The 21,691-nt window shown below is 30.1% G+C and overlaps 1 protein-coding gene across 11 annotated transcripts in view; it reads right to left on the bottom strand.

The window, feature by feature from the left end:
* Positions 1–21,691, bottom strand: part of HERC2 (E3 ubiquitin-protein ligase HERC2) — a 310,355-nt gene that overhangs the window by 183,803 nt on the left and 104,861 nt on the right. For all 11 annotated transcript variants that reach the window (XR_013030890.1, XM_076512164.1, XM_076512152.1 and 8 more), the window contains 9 exons: positions 16,689–16,857; positions 12,904–13,099; positions 11,495–11,580; positions 10,991–11,176; positions 8,473–8,609; positions 4,875–5,284; positions 4,435–4,610; positions 3,366–3,555; positions 1,575–1,757 (listed from right to left, as the gene is read on the bottom strand). Coding sequence is in view for 10 of the 11 variants with exons in the window: in XM_076512164.1 (XP_076368279.1) it covers positions 1,575–1,757; positions 3,366–3,555; positions 4,435–4,610; positions 4,875–5,284; positions 8,473–8,609; positions 10,991–11,176; positions 11,495–11,580; positions 12,904–13,099; positions 16,689–16,857 (1,733 nt within the window). In the remaining variant the exon portion in view is untranslated. The remainder of the gene's footprint in view (positions 1–1,574; positions 1,758–3,365; positions 3,556–4,434; positions 4,611–4,874; positions 5,285–8,472; positions 8,610–10,990; positions 11,177–11,494; positions 11,581–12,903; positions 13,100–16,688; positions 16,858–21,691) is intronic.

The following is a 21,691-nucleotide window of genomic DNA, read 5'->3' as shown; positions in this document are numbered from 1 at the left end:
GCCTCCACAACGAGCACATGTCAGGGAACCACGACAAGATGTCTTTGAGTGGTCGAATCTCTGACATTGGAAACATCGAAGAGGGTTTGGTATGTATGGCGAACCCTGCAATGAGATAACCTGCCTTGATGGTGGCAGGTGCACGTGGTGAAGTAAATGTTAAAACAAGGGTATTTGTTGGCAGTGTAACTCCATCTTTGCGAGTGGAGATGCACCTCACTGAAGAAACTCCTTGAGTGGAGAAACCAGCGAGAATCTCTGACTCGAGAACGTTCTTCAAATCCCTTTCAACAATAACTCGTGAAGAATTCAAGGTAGCATGGGGTGTAACCTCAATAGGTATATCCCCAATTGCCTTTGAATTCAAGAGGAGTTCACTGTGTTGGGATGTGGATGTTTCAACCAATATGTCACCAGATCGAAGTTTCTTTACTGATTTTGGAGAGCCAGCAAGTCCCTCTCGTCGCTTTTGAATAAAAAAAGGGGACATTTGCCCTAAAGGTTTTTCCGAAAGAGAATGTAATGTAAGAAAATGAGGTACGTGTGTTACTGATGTTGAAGATTGCTGTTCTGAGTATTCTAGACGTGGTCGCTTACCCATTGACTGTTTTTTTACAATTTTATTTAAATTTATTGGAGGATCCATAGGAAAAGGAAAAAATTTCGGTACCCACTGACCCCACCCACCATGGAGCCCTACAAGGGGACGCACTACAAAGTCACGCAAGGACAATGCAGCAATGCCAGGGTTTCGTGAGCACTATACCCAAACACCAGCATCAGGCACAATGTCCACAACACCCGTTGAGAACTTCCAACACTGGTACTTGGTTGACTCTAGCCCAAGTGGACCCGCCGATTGACCCAAGGGGGGCCACCCAAAGGCCACCTGTCTACAGGAATTCGAGGCCAAAGTGGTGTGTTAATTCAGGACATAGTGTCATACAACACACCATTTGAAAGATAATAACCTTGAGTTTCTATTGATTATAGGTAATATTTAATTAAACGTAAGAATGAACTATAAACAAATATGAAAGAAGATGTGACAGGAGGGGGGTAGGATATTCTATTGATAGCTCTGTAACAAAACAAAGTTGAAAACTATAATAAATGTGGTTTATCTGAGCAACGATGATTTTATTGAAAGTAATTTAAGTTTAATCTAGTACCTATGAGGGTTGGTAGATAAAATAAGGATGACGACATGCTAAAAAAAATGTCACACATCACACTAGGGAAAATTCAGGGTTTTTTTAAATATTGTCTTGTAGAATTAAGAATTTAAAACATATACTATTAATATACGAGTTGGTAGCTAATATTTCATCCTATTCTAATTGGTATAACAAACATAAAGTAGTTTATAGAGTTTTGAATGTAAGTCACTAAAATTTAGTATCATGCACAGTAAAAATTATCTGGGTGGACAGGATTAATATAACCTTTAAATGTAATAACACTAATATCTGTACCATAAATATCACAACTAAATACTCCTTCAAATGACTTAAAATATTCAAATATATGTGTAACCTGAGACAACTTGACATTTTTTCATCCTTTATAACTACCTGGTATCTGCTTATAACCAGCTAAAACAAGGGACCTGAGTAGCCCAGAGAGTGTATTAACAGCTTCCTGTTGAGTCGAGTCACCATGAAGTCCAGTAGAGACAGAGAGGGTGCGAAGCAAAAGCAAACAAGACTGATGAAGCATCTGGTGTGGCTGTCCAGAAGATGCAGGAGCAACTGTCACTTAAATCAAAAGAACACAATTCAACAAACATGAACAAGTATTTTATTAATAAGCACTTCAACAATTCAAGACAAAGCTCCAAAAATATTAGCTCAAAGTATTATTATCAATTACTAATCGAATATTCTACACATTTTTTTTATTTGCATGTTACACATCTTTTACGTTTGTGTTATGTGCCTCATTTCCTCAGAAATACATTTATGTTGGAAAACATTCAAGTTGTTTGTGGCATACAGCACTGAGAACAGTTACAGAAATGGTGATGAAAAAACAAAGTATAAAGGGCAAATACACAGGGAATGCCACACTCTTTAATTTGTAAAAACAAACAGCATCAAATTACAGTCACACATTCACAATTTACACTATAATTGGTTCCCATTCAACCAAAGAGACAGTTTCATGTAAATATAAAGCCTACAAAAGCAATGGGAATCATACTATGCCTGATGATAATAGCAGCATTGATCCAGTTTTGGATACCTGATATGCCACAGAAATAATAGTTTTCACTGATCAAAACCGTGCCATATGAAAAATTACATTAAGGCTGAATATTTCAGAGAAGCTGTATGCAAGATTTAATAGGGCATGAGATACTCGTACTATTAATAATAGAAATGATTGAGGTAGAGCAATGACAGATGCTGGGGAGCCACCAAATAGAGCATGAGAATCTACAGTGTGGGGATAATAATCAATATTCTCTGGAGATGTGAACTTTTGTGTCATCTAGAATAAAGAATAACACCTAAAAATGACTTTGAAATCCTCTCATATACTTTCAGTGCTAAATATTTTACAGTGGGGTTAAAAATATACTTCACAAAGGAATAAATCATACTAACATACTATCTGTTTGATGATTAAAATCATCATGACATTTGCTTTTACTTTCATTGATGAATATGGTTCCCTTTTGTGTACCACTACAGGAACCTTGTGTGGGCTTATATAAAAACTACAAGAATCAAAAAGCAACCAAATTACTTTGCTAAATTGTTGAAAGTAATATAGAACAGCAAGAATCATGATGTTACAAAAACATAGGTTTAAGAATTCTTGATAGAAATGAAATAGAAACCCTATAACCCAAACGCTTGTGAAAGGTCCACCTTTCAAAAGCATTCAGGTTACAGGGTTTATATTTCATTTCTATCAGGACAGTCAGAATGATATTACACAATCTTATGTCAATAAACTGTATGAAATCACAAAAATGTGTGTAATACTTTGTATAAAGGAAAGAGTTCACAAACAAAACATAAGTAAATTGCACAACTTATTCATTTTACTTTTATGTTGTCTGTGATCAATATTGTGTACTATTAACAACTTCACCATCTACTTTCTTTTTACTCATTGACTTCTATTCCTGTATGTGTATTGCTTATGTTTCTATAACCGTAAATATCACTAAAGAGTGACTTAATCATTAAATTAATGTGTGAGAAAAAATAAAAATTTCACACCATTTATATTCCAACTACTAAAATAAATTACAAAAATTATCATGTGAAAATACTGCATTAATTTATTTACCTAACAATAATTTTTACATTAAAGTAATAATTAATATTACAAACACTTCCAAAATAGTTTACCTTCCTCATCATCAGCATCAGAACTGGTGTCAGATTCTGGCTGGGAAGGTGGATCAGCAAGCTTTAAGTCATATTTTCCCTCTCTACCCATTCTGTATGAATTTGTTGAACCATTGTCCCACTGGACACGTATCCAACCATCTTCACCCAGTTCACCAATTACACGACCTTCTGCAGGAGCTGGACCATCCTATAAAAGAAAATTTCAAAACACATAATTTGAATGTTTTGAACCTGTTTCACAAAATATTTAGTACAAAGAACTCGAAATATAAAGTAAAGACATAAAATGTTTAAACTTTTAAATATTCTTGTAAATAACAATTACTCTTTTACACACTTCAATCACAGAAAATTTTCTATTGCAATACATTCATCATAATTCTGACAAAAATACTGAAAAATACATTCAAAATAGATAAAGAAATTTTGAACTGGCAAATAAACTATTTTTCACAGACATTTAAGGCATCTATTAATTAATACCTTCCAGGAATGTAAATAGAAATCCAAGTGATGAAAGAATAAAAGTAATTATGGTATTATACACTTAAAAAATAAAAAATAATAATGAAACGTTATCCTATCATTACATACTGGGAACGGTGTAGAAAAATTAGAAATTTTAAACACTTTTTAGAGTTACATAAAGCATACGTAAGGTTCCCCTCCCCCCTCATGCAGATCAATGTAACTACAAATAAAACCAGAGTACACATTTCAAGTTATGCTGGAGTACAACTGCAAGGTTTTAAGAAAAGCATGTCTTCATAACACAGAAAATTATCATCATTTGCATTTATCAGAAATTAATGACAAATTTTTCTCTAACACACTTAAAGATAATTTTTAGATATAATAGGAGTACAATAAATAGTTAATGACAAGCCCATTTCAAGTGCACCAACATAACTACAAGATATTTTAAAAACAAAAAATAACTAAATAAAACATGTCAATACCAAAACAGTAAAATAACCAAAGCTATTTAACAGCAACAAGAACTAATGACTGACACAGAAAAATACTTTCTAGCCAGTATTAATAAACACAGTAAATAATGACACACCTGGTCTCCCCATTTCCAATCAATTCCCCGTACCACACGAGTACCAATTTTCATCATGGAAGCTAATTCTGGTCCTGACATAGGTGGTGGTGGTGGTTTTGGTCGTTTCACAGTTTCTTCAAGAACAGCACATAAAGTAGAGTTCTTGTCTTCTGGAACACCATTTGGATCTGGACCTAAAATACATCTTATTCTTATTCATAGTTAGAAAAGTAATAAAGAGGAAGAAGTTATTTTAAAAAAACAACTCAAATTTATGAAACCTAGAAAAACTTTTTTCTTAACAAATTTTAAATTCTATCTTATACCAATAGCTACACACATAAAATCTCAACCACACAGCATGTCTTCTGACATAATCTGACTTTAAACAAGATATACAAGACCAAGAAACATGACATTTCCCACTAAAACTGATTAAAAAATTACCAACTACTAACCCAGTAGTCTTAATAATGTCTGGGTGAGAGCTAAGACTCCAGAATTTAATAGCAGGCCAGTCTCTGGAGCATGATGATCTGCAGTTAACATACACAGAGTTGATAACAAAAATCGTGCAGAGGGCCAAACAGTAGATTTCACAAGAGAGATACTAGTAAGTCCCATTTCTATCTCTCTGTTTAGTGCAGTTTTGTTCCTTGTATGTTTATTTATAGCCCCACTCACAGCCCCACAAGAAGAATGCTGACTCGATATCCTTGACTGCAGGCATTGTGTTTCAGCTTGAAGTACTAAAGATCGAAACTTGGTAGTTACTCGGGATAACAAAGCTGCTGAAGCAAGTTCTAACATGACTCGATCATAAGGTGGAATGCAGTTCACATTCTCCAGACAGTGTGGGGTCAACTGGCTACAGAAAAACAAAGATGTACTTATAGATACAGTATAACTTGAATCTATAATTTACAAAAACAAAAAATCAAGGCATTATGTTTCCTAAGGACTGACATTTCATAGATAACAGATCTAAGCAGCATTTTAACAGATACTTTGCATGTTGTAAATATAGCCAATCTACTCTCATATTAAATATTATTAGCAATGACACTTAAAATGTGAGCTTCTCCTTCTGAAAGGAAGCCCATGTAAGGCCAAAAATAGCATATTTTAATAAAAAATATCTTTATTATTATATAGAACTACCAGTCTACAGATTAACATGTCACTTCAGCTGCTTTTCCTATGGGCTATTTTGCAGAAGAGTTTTATAAAGGTAGGAACAAATAAAGAATAAAATAAACAATACACAATTCACAACTATACATACAAATAACAAGAAAATTTAGTACTGAATATAGAATTAACATCATCATTACAATTGATTCTGATTATAAGAGTAATTACTTTCATTATTTTCTTGGCTCTATATGTTAATTACTTCAAATTATGTGAAACAGAAAGCTTTCAATTATGATTTATTTTGGTATGTGGACTGAAACCTTCAACATGCTCAAAATTCACAATCTGTTACATATAAAACAGATAATTTTAAAAGGTATAGTAATAACTTGGAAAGTAAACTCAAATTCTATAATACTTATAAGCAAAAACTTAGCTGTCAGTTGCTGTTTTGTTAATACTAATATAATCCTTCTCTATTGCAATAAACTACACTTAACTACACCTGGTACAGAATGTAATGAACAACCAGAACTAGGATCACATATTACAAACTGTACATGACTGATAAGATACGGCACAGTAATTAACAGTATTTAGTAATTAATACTTTATTCACTCACTAAAAATAAGTGAAAAATAAATAGCAAATGGAAAATATCATTATCATCAAGTTTTAAAAGTTATTTTACATTTATTACATCCAGCCAAATAATGGTACTAATTCTAAACAAACACGCTACCTTACTTTTATTTCACAATTTATGTGACCAAAATCTGTAATACTATTTTGAACAGTGTTGAAGGCACTCAATCGAAAATAGTATGAAATATAAAACTTTTATTTTACAATGTTACACATTAGCAAAACCTACAAGTGCACACATCTGCTGATGAAAATCACACAATTAAAATTGAAAAATTATTTTCCATCCTCATTTTATCTTTTCATATTTTTCAATATTTTGTTAATGAAAATTTATGGTTCATTTGTTGTTAAACACAAAGCTACTAAATGAACTATCTGTCCACCCAGTTTTTAAACCTCAAGTCTTCTGACTTACCCCTTAAACAACAGCCATCATCAACTGATGCTTCTACCTACAATATTCCCATTGTTTAAGAGTTAATGCTGAGCCACTAAAGGGAGGCATAATTCTGGTGTTTGTAACCCTTTTCAAATATTTTATTTTTAGTTATGCATCTGCATAAACATAATCTGAAATTAGTTATGTTAAAAAAAGTCACTTTCCTAAAGATTCAATACATTGTTTCAGTTAACACAAAAAAATGGATTCTTCTAAATATACCTAAATGAAACCATGAAAACAACTAACTCATAAAAATGTAAATGTAGTAGAAATTATAAATTTTTTAAAGAAAAATTGTGAAAGTGAAAGCTCTAAAGTTATATCTGACTTTTTCAAAAAATCAAAACTAATTTATAAAACATCTTAAGAGAAGGCAAATTTTAATTAAGCTAAAATTATATGGAAATGTTCCTTACATTAAGAAAAGTGGATGAATGATTGGTTTAAACAGCACTGAAAAGTGTTTTAGATTTTAAAATAACATTAGTCACTTTGACAATGCTATTGTAATTTATCAAACAAAAAGTTATCATAAACAAGTAAAAAAAACAATTTTAACTTACTACTACTGGAAAGTGTATATAAAAAACTAGCAATACCCTATTAAGAAAACTAGAGAAAATAGCAGTTACAATAAAAAGATGGAACGTTTTTTTTTACACAAACCATTCTTTGTGATGTGTCAGTGTCCCAAACAGGCCTTTAAAAAAGGTTTTACTTCTATAAACTTGTGTACTCAGGTTTCAGTGCCTTTTTTTCACCATTAAACATCTAATATTTTGGCACTGTTTTGCTGCTCTTATTTCTGTATTAACATCCCTTTAAGGACCAATCAACTCAATAAGTGCATTATTGAAATCAACTGATAAAATCAGACAAGTATAATTTTTAAGTTCAGCAGTATCCCTGAACTACAGGTAACTGCCAACCAGAAACCACTTTATTATTCATTTGTGAATTTTATTTTCCTCACTAAACTTGAACTTTCAGTGAAAAAAGAATCAATGTAGGTTTAATCTATTATTTGAGTCACTACTTTCTTCACACTTATAAAGCCATATCTCTTCAATACTATTTGGAAAATAAACAAAACAGATATGGTAGGCCTCCAATACAGTGGTGTAACCCAAACAGTTTGAAGGATCAGTCCTGCAAGCCACTGTTTAATTATCAATCAGTTTACATAAGAATGATTTCTCTTGCTTTGTGTTTCACTACCAACAAAGTTTTTTTTCTTTCAAACTTGTATGAACACATATTTACAAGAAAGACACTCATTGCAGCAAATAGTACAGGCATTGAGTACACACACTATTTATTTCTAATGTTTTTATAATAAATCACTCATAATTATACAGGGTGTTCGAAAAGTTACTGTGCAGTTATATAATTATTAACAGACAAAATCGCACAGTAACTTTCCAAACACTGTATGAATACACCACTTATTTGAAGCAATAATTATATTTGATTGACTTTTTGTTTCATTAAGATAAAACAAATTAAAATAAAACACACATAAACAAACCTTTTATATAATGTATGTTTTAAACTTATCTTTTGCAGTTGTATTAATAAAAAAAAATAATGACACCAAAATAAAACTTAGGAATACAACCATAATAAAGAAGGTAACAAAATGAATAAGTAATCTAATAAATATACAGAAGGAATATTCTTCCCTTCTATGTCTTTCAAAATACAGACAAGTATGTCAAAATCACTACTGTGTACAAAAGGTCTAGACCAACAGCTGTAACAGTGTGCATAAAAAGTAAAAAACAACGTTTTGTGAATTACAAGACAAAAAAAAACTTTCATAACATACCTTTTAATTATTCCAGCTGATATGATACCTTGCCAACCATTCAGTAATGCATACTTTACTGATGGAATAAGGTGATCGTTTTCTAACAGATTTAATATTGATTCAAGTCCTTTTTGTCGAGTTTCTGCCCTGTTTACCTATTAAGTCATAATTACATAATCAGAAATTATATAAAGAAACAAAAAAACATTATATAACATCACTTTTAAAGTAACTCAGGAAAAGAAATACTGATATATTTTCAATATTGGAAATAATTTATGTTTTGCTTGGAAATTCATGTAAAACATCTGCAACATTTGCACTCAAAGTATGTTAAAGACTACATTTAACTTAACTAAAATTTAAAAACATGTACTAAAATTATATGGCACAAATTCCACCAATATGTGGGACTATACATCATAAGTGTACTAATTAGTAAGACAAGACTTCCTTCAGTGATATGAAGATGAACTACTATTTTCCAAATGGTACCATTCAATTTATTCTTCAACATCTCATATCATCAGTACCTTCAGTGTAAAAACAGTACAAAAATACTTGCCAACCAAAATATTAAAAAAGATCACTAACTCTTTTGCCCCATGCATCCTTTACTTAACATGACAAAGTTTTAGTGTCTTACATTCAAAAGTTTACTAAGCCACTTTTTGTTTAGGTTACATCAATTAGTATAGCATAAAATCTTAGCTAATAATCCATATTTTAATAGTATACAAGTTTTAAGTTTCTAATTCTACAAGGCAATATTAAAACAATTCCAGAATTTCTCTTAGTGTGACATACATTTTCTGTATGCATCTCCTCTTCTCCAATTTATCTACCCACCTCTTGTAAAAGTACAAAGCTAAACATAAGTTACTCACTATAAAACTGTCATTGCTCAGACAAGACATTATTTTTATAGTCTTCAATTTTGTTTATCTACAGAGTCACTGAATAGGGAATCACACCTCTCCTTCCATAACCAGCTGTAACATCCTCTATTTCAGGATTTTTTAAATGCTCTCTCTTACCTTTAATTATGTATTACCTACAACTAATAGAAACTCAAGGTTTTCATCTATCAAACAATGTATTGTATAACACTATGTTCTAAACAGATAAGCTTCAATTTCGCTCATAGTACAAGCAAGGTTCCCGTGAGAAACTTAACTAGCTTGGATGAATTTGTAATACCTCTTGTATCACACTTTAGAAAGCTAGAAAAATTATGGAAGTTAGAGGAAATTGTCTACTTTTAGCATCTTATCATTTTATGTTTTTTGATGCATTATTTAATTAAATAATAATTATTCAATGCAATATTACCATTAGTATAAAATACTAGGCTTACATGCCCTCAACAACTGACAGCAAGAGAAAACAGGATTGAGTATTTTATTTCTTGTCTTTCATGCTTTATTCTTTATTTATTATTACAAAAGTAACTAAAATGTAAAAAAATGGGGGTTTCTATTGAGGTTAATTAAGCTTAGATTAAGTAAAATAAATAACACAGGTGAGCAGCACTTACTTAAAGTAATTCAATGGCATAACATGAGTTGCACATGCCCTAAGTGATTTAAAACTTATAATAGCACAGATTATAAAGATCAATCAAAAGAGCAATAAAACAATAAAATTTAATTATAAATAGATGTTTATTGTTACAATCTTAAAGCTACTTTGGATAAACAAATGCAGTTTCATGTTACAATTAGAAAGAAAAAGAGTAATTTAGATTTATTTCACTTTTTGTTTTGGTTGTTACAACATCTGACAAATTGACTGATCCTTTTATGAGACAGGATAGAGAAAATAACATTTCAGTTATGAAGTTTTACTAGGAAAAAAACGTTTGAATGTATCTAAGAGGTTTCAGGGATTACGGAAAAGAAACGTGAGGATCTGTGAGATGAGAAAGTATTTTTAATCTTAACATTAAAATTACTATGCATGTGGACTATTCAAAACAAACACTCAATATATTTACAGGAAAGTCTTTAGTTTATTAAAAATACTTCTATAAAATTATTATTCTTTTGTCTGTTAAAAGCTTATAATGTTAACTGCCAAATTTTGTGAAGATATACACACTGTATTGAAAGGTAGAAGTATTATATCTAGAAACTCTTTTAGTAAGTACAAACAGGTCACACGGTAAGTTAGATTGACTGAGCCTGTGCTAATAGTGTTAAGACGCAGCTAGAATGCTTTATTGTAAGAAAAAAAACAATTAAACACACTAATATAAAATTACTCCACAGTCAGGTGAAGTATCATGCCTTCATTCTTTTCATCTTTTCACAGATATATATATAGACACACACACACTTTAAAATGCATATAATTTCCAGTCATGATAAAACATATTACCATTATTAAGTGAAAATCAAAATTGTTGCTTTTAATATTTAAAACAAATTATGTAATTATAACTTATATGTAAATAAAAGTCCATCTGAGTATGAAATACAGCTTCTCTGTATCTCAAGAGTGCATACAGATGTTTTTATCTGATCAAAATACATACTTGAGAGTACAAGGCTTTTCTTATTGATTCCACAATCACCATCTCATCCTGAAGAACAAAATCAACCAACTGGTTCATTATAACATCTTGGTCTTCTTTAACAAGTTTGTCCCAAGTTTCCATATCAGAAACAGATTTATTTTTTACTTCATCTGTTAATGAAGTCTTAGTCAATGTTTCAACAGCCTAAGGTAAGAAAAAATAGTTATTTTTTTATCTGTCATTTATAAAAGTGAGATGTATTACATAACACCTTGCCTACCAATTTCTTTGCTTCCTTCTTTTCAATCCTGAATTTCTAAAACTTTATAACCATGTATTTTAATTGAGAGCTGTGGTAATAGAAGGATTTACCTCTACATATCTGTACTTCAAACTCCACACTTTCATCATTTCATTCTAACAAAAAGTTAGATTTCGTGTGCTTCTTTTTTTTTGTAAATTTAAAAATATGCTGGTCAGTATTGACTATTAATGTATTTTCAACCAAAGTTAAAACAATACCTTTTTGGTTTCTTCATCTTCCTGGCGTTTTTCAGTTTTTTCCATTTTCACTTCATTTGGGTCTTCACTGATTTTATTATTCATATCTGATATATAACAATAATAGAGTTTTCATAAAATTACACCTTTACACTGACACCACTGAACTACACCCACACTAAGAACAATATTTCAATTTGAATCGTCAAGTCTTTTTGACATAAGACAGTGACAAAAACAGTTACAGACTAACAGGAGAAATGAAGCTATTCATTTTTTGAATACTTTAGACATTTAGTTTCAATACAAAGAAGAAGAATTACATTTAATTCAGTTCTATTTTACTTCTTTTTCTATCATAACATATAAAAGTAATTTACTTATTTTGTAGTTTTTCTGTATCAAAGAAAACATTTTTCTTCTCTAATAGAACAAATGCTGAGAAAAAAAAAAGTTAAAATGCCACAAGCTTTCTAGAAAAATTGATGAAGCAGTTATTACAATGAGCATCTTCAACAGAATAATATAATCAAACACGAAAGCATGAAAATAAAAATTTATAATGTTAGTCACACTGTACAGGAGCATGATGTTAAAAATATTTAAATTATATTTTGAAAAATATTTATCTACCTAATGTACACAGCATCCATCTTAAAAGGTACCTCAGTAGTTTAAACTAGCCATAATATATATGTACAGACACACACACATGCACACATTTCTCTTTTTACAATTTCTGATTTATCAAATAGAGCTTAAGCTTAATAATACCCAACATTAGATATATCAGGAAAGGATACAAATTAACTTTCTGTGCATTTTAAAGTTTACCTTAAAGAAATAATTTTAAGTCTTAAATATCAAAGTGCTTTCAATTAAACACACATTAACTGAAAAATTAACCATGACTAGTTACTTGGTTAAGAAAGGTATAATGCCAAAAAATGCAGATATTCCATTTTATATTATAACATGTCTAAGTACATGAAAACTTATCACAGAAAAGGTTTTAAATGCATATTTGAATGCTTTTTTTTTCTGAAAGGTAATGAATTTGTAAAAAAATGTAAATCTAAACTCCCTACACATTCCCATTTCACCCCTAAAAGTTCTACTTTCTAAAACCTTTCAGTTATTAGGTTTTTATTTAGTGACTGCCCAATACCTAATAACAGGGTAACCTCCTCACAGACAAAAATATGTAAGTTCAAGACATTTTAATATAAAATGATAATAACCCCCATAATCTGAGCACTTTTCCAAAGTGAACCACTTTTTGAAAGTGCTCAGGTTATAAGGATTTTATCACTTTAAAACTATCATTGTATGATTAACTATAGCTATGATATAGTTGAAATAAAACTGCTTATTTGATATGTTCATAAAATACTTTTTTCTCTAATAAAATCAATAAGAGCATGAGATACCTTTATTCTGCCTCTGATCTTGAATCAAGCGATGGGTAATAGATCTCCATTTCGGGGCTGTATTTAGAACCTTGAGCTTGGAAAATGCACGAACTTCTGAACTGTTTGCTGGTCGAAGTTCAAAGAACAAAAAATGAGCACGCTCAAATACTGGAGCACATACTTCTTTATATGAGCCACTCAAATCTTGGCGTGTCTAAATATAATGCAATAATACAAGTAATTAATTTATTTAAACAACATTAACTAATCAGTATTATAAAACATATATGAACTACAAGATTTTTCTTATACTTTGACATTTTCCTAAAAGATTATAATAATAAAAGGGTATGACTGTCAACTCATCTATCTGTGTGCAACTGCTAAAGCTCCAAGATGAAAGAACCTAGAAACCTAAAATTTTGCACACACACACACACTGTGTTGACCCTGTGGGTGTGTACCTGGGTATTACTATTTATCCATGTGCCTTTGCAAGTTAATCTTTAAGGTATTAAGCAAAAAACACACACACAGAAGAAATGTGTGACCAACAAAAAAAATAACTTAGAAATCTGAAATTTTAAACACATACTAAATAAACCCTTAGAGTGTGGACCTATGTAAGATGTCATCATTCACATGTGCAAGCATTACTGAAAAAATTTGTACATGACCTTTGCCCTATTATAAGTACAGAATGCCATGGGGACATGTTAGAATACCTGCACAATGAATAAAAGACAAAGAATTCTAAAGAAAAATTAAAAATAAATTATAACTGAAAAGATAGAGACATGCAATTATGCATATGACAAAAAGAAGTTTCAAAGATATTCCACAAAAATTCAAAAGGTATGTAGATATTTTCATTTCTTAACTTCAAACATTTCTTTGCACTGTAGGTTGATGATAGTATCTAGAGTTAATGATATAATAGACAAATTGGAAAATTTACCTTTAGAACATTTGATATTCATTTAGAAGATTATAGAGATTATGCAAATGAAATGTGCAAACTATGAGATAAGAAATAGCATTTTAATATTCAAAATGAAAATCACATTGGATGTGAACTATTCAGTGTATAATTGCAAATAACTGCATTAATTAATGAATGTTTCATTATAACTAGTAGAAAAAATCAAAATTAAATACCTCGCTTTTCCAAAACTACACAATATTAGAATCATTCAAGTCAAGTTTAAAACTATTTCATAAACTCATTTCTTTTTCTGTAAAGAACTTTCACAAGAGGTGCATGCTTATGTACAATGCAAGTAGGTTGTCATCATAGGATTAATGAAGCAAGCTAGCAAAAACCCCACAGAAAAGAAGAGATCCCTTATTTTATGAATAGAAATCACAGACAGCCAGAGATATAGATATGCATGTCTGTGTATGTGTGGCTGCCAAAGTTTCAAGAGGAAAGACCTTGAAACCTGAAATTTTACACCCATAATAAGTGGACCCTTAGGACATGCATGTGAATATTATTTATCCATTTCCAGGTACTATTTCCAGTCTTGTTTGTTTTTGTTGTTTTTTTTAGTTCCTAGTTGTTGATTTGAATATATAATCTTTGCATTTTGGTTAAAACTGTTTCCATACTTTTTCTGATGATCCTCATTTCAAATTAACAATTTTTACTAATCTTGTTTAAGTTTTTTTTGTGTCCATTTATGGAGAGTAAATTTTTAAGCTACATACGAGCATATGTATTCAGTTAAATGCTACATGTTTTTCAACAGTTTACTGCTGCATTAGCTTTTTTTCCACTCAATTACCACACTAAACTTATTTAAAATAAATAACAAATGTACAAAAAGAAAAAATACATGTAATGGTATGCAACTACAACAAACAATGTGGAAAGTTGTTCTCAAAGGACCATCATGAAGGCAAATACGTTATCATCAAACTTAATTATAAGCTTCCATCAATATCACATTATAATGTAACAAAATATAAACAGTAACAAACCAATCTCATCAGAATTGAATAATATATTTTTTAAATAATATAACACAGATTAATGCAATAGTATTCTTTTACTATTAATTCTACATAACATATATGCAAGCTCCTCAGTAGCCTTCCGTGTACAAGTAATTGCCAGAATAAGGTGACAAAAATAATACATGCAAAATAGACAACGGTAGTTTTGGTGCAAGTTGCCAATTATCAACAACGTTTACAAATGCTACCTTAACACCAACAGTTATAGAAATAGTGCTATACGTAGTGATAATAAATACTACACACACATTCTGAATATCAGTTATATAAGAAACAGAAGAAATTATCAATAACATCATCCGAGTACAAAAAAATCTACCATGGTAATCATCCACTGTTAAAAACTTGGTTAAATATTATTGCAAAAATCCATATAAGGACAGCAAACTCAAGTAACAATGCATAACAGCAACTCAAGTGCTACAATGCAACAGCAATTTCCAATCAATGCACTATAAAATGTGCTAAGAAACCAACAGATTTTTTTTTATGGTGAATATTGAAGAACTTAGAAAATTACACAGTACAACAAAATTAAGGAGACCAAATTAAGTTCAAGGCTATGCTCTTAGTTTTTTTTAAAAATGTCCATGCAATTCCATGCTTCAGTGCACATCACTTGCAATAATTTTGCAAGTGGAGTCATAAAAGGAATTCAAACCTTCAGACTATCAACAGAAAATCTCCAATCTGATTTGTTTAATTTAAGATTTTTATTTATGAATTTTAAATTCTCAATTTTTTTTTCTATCTTGTACATTCTTTTCTTTAATGCATAGAAATAGGCAAATATATGTCTAGAGTAAGACACAACCCTCACTAAGCACATATAAAAGTTTACCAGTAGAAAAGCAACATTTTCAAGTTTAAAAAAATCATTGCAAATCTCTTCAAATAAAATTTAATGCCTTTCAAAGTAATTAGTTATTGTGCATAAAACACATGTCAAATACAAAAGTACTCATAACAACATCACATCTATAAAATTTTTATAATCACATTATCACTTTCAGTAAAAAATAACTTTTAAATATATTATGGACATTCACAGAACTTCACACAGTGTATCATTCTTACTGATTGCACCAAAATCTAGACAAAGAGTAATACAAACAAATAGTTAAATTTTGATTTTGACCACAATCTTGAATTTACCTTATTATCAATGCTTTGCTAGTCTTAATTATTGTAAAGAGAAGTTTTAAGTACTGTTTTAAAAATAAACTTAAGATTTTTTTTGCCAGAATGTTCTATTAGCATTTTGAGCAAATTCCTGTGCGATCCCTATTACAAACCACTCTCACAGCACATAATACACACACACACACACACACACACTTGTTTATGTAACATAAAAACTAAGGTAAATGCTTTTGTCAAAAACACAGTATGATAGCAATCAAATTTAATTACATAACACACTTGGGCTCTACATCATAAGAAACAATAAAAAATGCACCACATGCTAGATTTACATATACAATGAAGTATACTCAACTTGTTCTTCATCAAGTAGCTTCCATTTGCAAGTTACAAAAATGTATGATTGTGGCATTATATTGACATACAAAATCTCTTTACTTACAAACTTCTGTTCTGTGTATATCATTTTAAAAATTCTCCATTCACTTTATTAATTTATATTTCAAATCAGTAAAACAAAAACTAGGAGTGAGAAGTAAATATTGAAATTTTATAAATTTTCTGTCAAAAATCTTTTTATTTTTATCCACTGTTATACCACATATAGTGTATTGTTATACTACAACAATAATCCAACTTACCTTGATCAGAGACCACTTGATCTGTTGAACTGTTCGTATTACCTTCTCAAGTGGCACTGGTAGATTATCCACACATTCAGAATTGAAACCTGAAGACAAAGCTTGCTTAGCAAGCATGAGTGTAATATTTCCCAAACCTAGGTGTTTCAGTAGCACAGCTAGCATGAGTCTGAGTATGTGATAAAAGATATGCAAATTGTTTGAGGAACAAAATGATATATCACACAAAACTGCATACTCAATACACTTTGTCCTGCTCGAGTATAATCACATGTGAAAACCTGGTCTTCAACTTATATTGTGAAAATAAATGTTGTCAAAAAGAAATTCAAACAATTTCTAAAAGTACAGGTAATAAGAAAATATTTTCTAAATTTATTCAATTTCAAACATTACTACATAATATATTACTTACATAATATATATTAATACATTTAAAATATTAAAACTGAAATATTCTAAGCTGGGTTATGCCACTAACATAAAGCATTAAACTTTATGAAGCAGATAAAAATCACAAAATAATTTGTTTTGCTTAAAAAATATTTTAATAACTATTTTCTAGTGATGTATGCTGAGGTCTTTCAAAGTCACATTAAAAAAAGGCACTGCACTGTATGTACATTTCACTTCTTTTACTATTACACTGTACCCAAGTTTATAGAAGAAATTGTCACTATAATTAAGTATAGGGGAACAAAAAAACTAATGTTCCAATTGTTATATTAAATATTTCAAATGCTGAATATAGCTTACTGTCTACTACTACAGAAAATTAGAACCAATACTCCGAAATTGACAAGTACAAAAATTGTGCATACTAAAAAAATTCTAGATAATGTTGATTTGTAAACATAGCAGAAGATATAAATGATGTAATTATTTTTAATGATATAATTCAAAAGAATCTTAAAATATTACAAACACTGAATCAAATACTTGAGAGGATTTAAAACTCAAAATCAATCTGAAAATAAATCTGACAAACTAAGAAATTTATAAAGGTCTTTATCTCAGTGTTATATTATTAGCAACACCAAGACACTAACTTGAGTTGATCAAAATTAAAACATAACTAACGAGATTGACAAAAGCTCCACCTTTTCCATGAAATTGAATCTCAGTTGTTTTTTTCTAAAATTTTAACTGCATTTCAAAGGATTTTCTGTTTCCTTGAATTTCTTCAACAAATGAAGATTATCTTAAATTTTTCATTCAGTTAAATGTCAGTGGTCATTTATTTCTGGTAGCACTATTTTCAACATATAAGCCACATTTACATATTTGTTTGTAGCTTGTTATTTCTATAAAAACAAACAAGCTAAAATGGTAAAGAGACATTTAGAAAATAACTTAAATACTTTTTTAAACCAAATTTTCTTTTTCTAATGAAAAAAATTGATTTAACGGAATGTGAACTAATTTTATTCATAAAATTTCTAATAATTATTTTTAATCACGTCAAATTTCTAATTTTTATTTATTTATATTTAATTAATACATTCTTATATTTGTATCTCCACCACAATGTGGGTCCTACTTAAGCAGTAATCTCAAAATCTAGAATACATTTTATAATTCCACATTATAGCTTGTACCCTGGAATCTTTTCAGTTAGCACAGCGTTTTTTGTTTAATTTATTTTTGTTTTGACTTAGTTTTAACAAACTCATATAAATATATTAAAATAGAATGTAGCATTTATGCTACTAACTGACTTATGATACAATAGTCTGCTCTTCAAACTGATTTTTAGTATCTTAAATAGTTTGCCTCTTGAATAAATTAGTATCACAAATGCTGTACATTCTTCAAATCTTATATAAGTATAGGTTCACTGTGGTTATCAAAACACAATTAAAAACACCACCCATTCAATAAGTACATTAATATTAAACATTTAAATATAGGTCAAGCTTCATCTCATTTCATGTGGAGATAAGTATTTTAAGAAAAACTGCAGCAAATACATTCAAATGTCATGAACATATCACACAGTTCAGTGGAACTATATAAAGCAATTTATTATATATATATTTCTTGCAATTAACACTGACATTGCCAGCCAGAGGTACTGTTTTTTGTCAGTTTTTTTTTCAGACTATCCACCTTTCTGCTTTTAGCCAATTAACATAGGACACCATTTCAGTCCACCAACAAAACACAATTAGTACCACTGATGAAACTGAGATATTCAAGTTCCTAGCAATCAACAAAAAGTACCATGTGCTTTTAATATGAGATGTGAAAACAAATTTTAAACTAGTAAAATACTATACATATTCCAACTGTCCTCACTGTCAATGTTTTTATGATGATTTGAAACCTGAAGTCAAACTCAAACGCTGTAGGGAAATAAACTTCATCCAGCAAATAAAAAATTTGTCTGCCAACTGTATCACTGAATTGACCTTCAATAAGAACGATGACCAATGATGAGAATAATAATGATTCATGAGTTCAACTCCAAATAAAATGAGTAATGATACTAACACTGAGGATTCTGAAAGAAAAAGATGTAAATATATCTAGATAAACTTTTCTGATATGAATCAGGACTGCATTAGAAATTTGCATACAGAAGCAATTCCTTCAAGTCAACTGGGAAATTAAATTAACTTTTAACCTTTAGTGTGTTACCCTTACACACTATTTGTCTATTATATTAGAATCAGTAAAGGTTAACAACAAAACATAACAGTATCATCCATTACAAAAGCACAAGCAGTACTACATGAAAATTGTTTGCAATGAAAAGTTATGATCACACCTTTTTCTTTTGCCATGAGTAGTGGATGCTGCAAAGCATATGCTAGATATTGGAATCAAAACTGTGTTCTCCATGAAATTAAATTCACAACTCCAGTTCACTATGCTGCACAATTTAATTACAATGTTTAAAAATGGCCTGTTCAATTCATTTTATAACAAAAAAAATTGAATATTATCATGTGATGCAAAAGAAGTTACACAAAATGGGGCAAAGCACTATTTTCCTAAGTTCACTTGAGAAATATATTTAGAAAGATTACCTTACCAATAAGGCATTTGTGAATATGGATAACAATGTCATATTTTCTACTGAATTATATTGTGCTCTATTAACCCTTTCACTATGGGCTTGATATAATACACACAAGTTCACCTACACAAGTTGCACAAGTACTTGCACTATACCTTTTGATAAAGCACATGTATCTTCACAAAATTTGGTAAACTTTTATTAAAGATTACAAGTATTTTGTATACAAAAATTTTTTTAATAAAATATTTTTTACTATAGTTACATTTGTGACAATAGAGTCTGCTTCATTACTAGTCTAAATCAATGTGATATCATGTTATGATTAAAAACACTATTTTTTGCCCCCAAAATCTCAAATATTATTTGTAGTCTTTAAACCTTCATAAATACATGTCAAACATTTGTTTCCAGTAAGACTTTATATTTTGTTATTTTCTATAATGTTACTAAGTGGGGTCTGTCATTTGACCAACCTCATAAACATTGTAAAAATATTAAGAAATAAATATAAATTATGTTTTTTTCATGCTAGAATTACTACATATTATAACACAAAAATACAAATGTTTAGTCTAAGTAGCTTAAGTCTCATAATGCTATATATATAAACAAATATACTTATTTTTTATCATACTGACCTTCCAATCATGCCACTAACATTACGTAATGTGCACATACACCCATGTTATGTTTGGTTTGTTTTGAATTTTACACAAAGCCACATGAGGGCTATCTGTGCTAGCTGTACCTAATTTAGCAACATAAGACTAAAGAAAACGCAGCTAGTCATCATCACCCACTGCCACCTATTTGGCTACTCTTTTACCAACAAATATTGGGATTGACTATCACATTATAATGCCCCCACGGCTGAAAGAGCAAGCATGTTTGGCATGATGGGGATTTGAACCTGCGACCCTCTGATTACAAGTCAAGTGCCTTAACCACCTGAGCATGCCATGTATCCAATAATACAAAAGTGACCTTTAGTCTTCCCTATCTTGGCTGTGTTTAGTGGACAAGTATTTTATGATACACAGTCGCGTTTCAATTATTATACAGAGGTGGAAAGAGGCAAACATGTCCACTGTAATTGAGTCAGCATATAAGCTGTATCTTATCAAAATAAAAAGATACAAGGTTCTTATTTTATATTCTAGCTTGATAATATCAGTAATTTGAGTTTCCAATTTGTAAGAAACTATAGACTTAATATTTTGACATAACAAACATCTAATTTTAAACAGTGCTGCACTCAACATAATGCCATGTAATTCACTATTGGTGTTCTTTCAAACAGGTGAATGGACACTATTGGTGTTCTTTCAAACTTTACTATTATATACGAGTTAATTTCTTAACCTAAAAGTAAATATATTAAAAGAATACAGCCTGAAATATAATTCTAAAATTATTGACATAAGTCCACAAAATAATAGTTCAATGAAATTTTAAATGCAAATCAACACATGTGATGGCATGGCCTTTGACCTGTGACCTGTCACAAAAGGGTGTAGCAATGGCAGTTTGTGAAATTCAGCTTCAATTTTGTTTACTTAAAGAAGAAACACACTAAAGAACTTGGAGAAATTTCATTATTCTTTTAATATTTTCAGCACTATCAGACAAATCAACAAGGCTGTTTCCATAGACTCTGAAATCCATACAAGAGTATTTATTAATGAGTTATAAATTAATTGACATGAAAAACCCAAACAATTCCAACTTTATCAAAGGTACTGTTTTTCCAAATGTGCAACTAACTAACTATTCAATATTGTTAATGGTGAATATGACAATGCAATTGAACTTGATGACAGGGATTCCTACGACCTTTTTGCCAAAGATGATGACAAAAAAGACAACAATGGTGAGAATGAATGTTAGGAAGATACTGGAACAATTACTGGATGCATTTACATTCAAAACTTGATACTATGCTCAAAGAAAGAAGAAAGCACAATCAACTGAATCACTC

This window comes from Tachypleus tridentatus, chromosome 1 (genome assembly GCF_004210375.1).
Source record: "Tachypleus tridentatus isolate NWPU-2018 chromosome 1, ASM421037v1, whole genome shotgun sequence".
NCBI lineage: Eukaryota > Metazoa > Arthropoda > Merostomata > Xiphosura > Limulidae > Tachypleus > Tachypleus tridentatus.
This window is presented reverse-complemented; position numbering and strand designations above follow the sequence as displayed.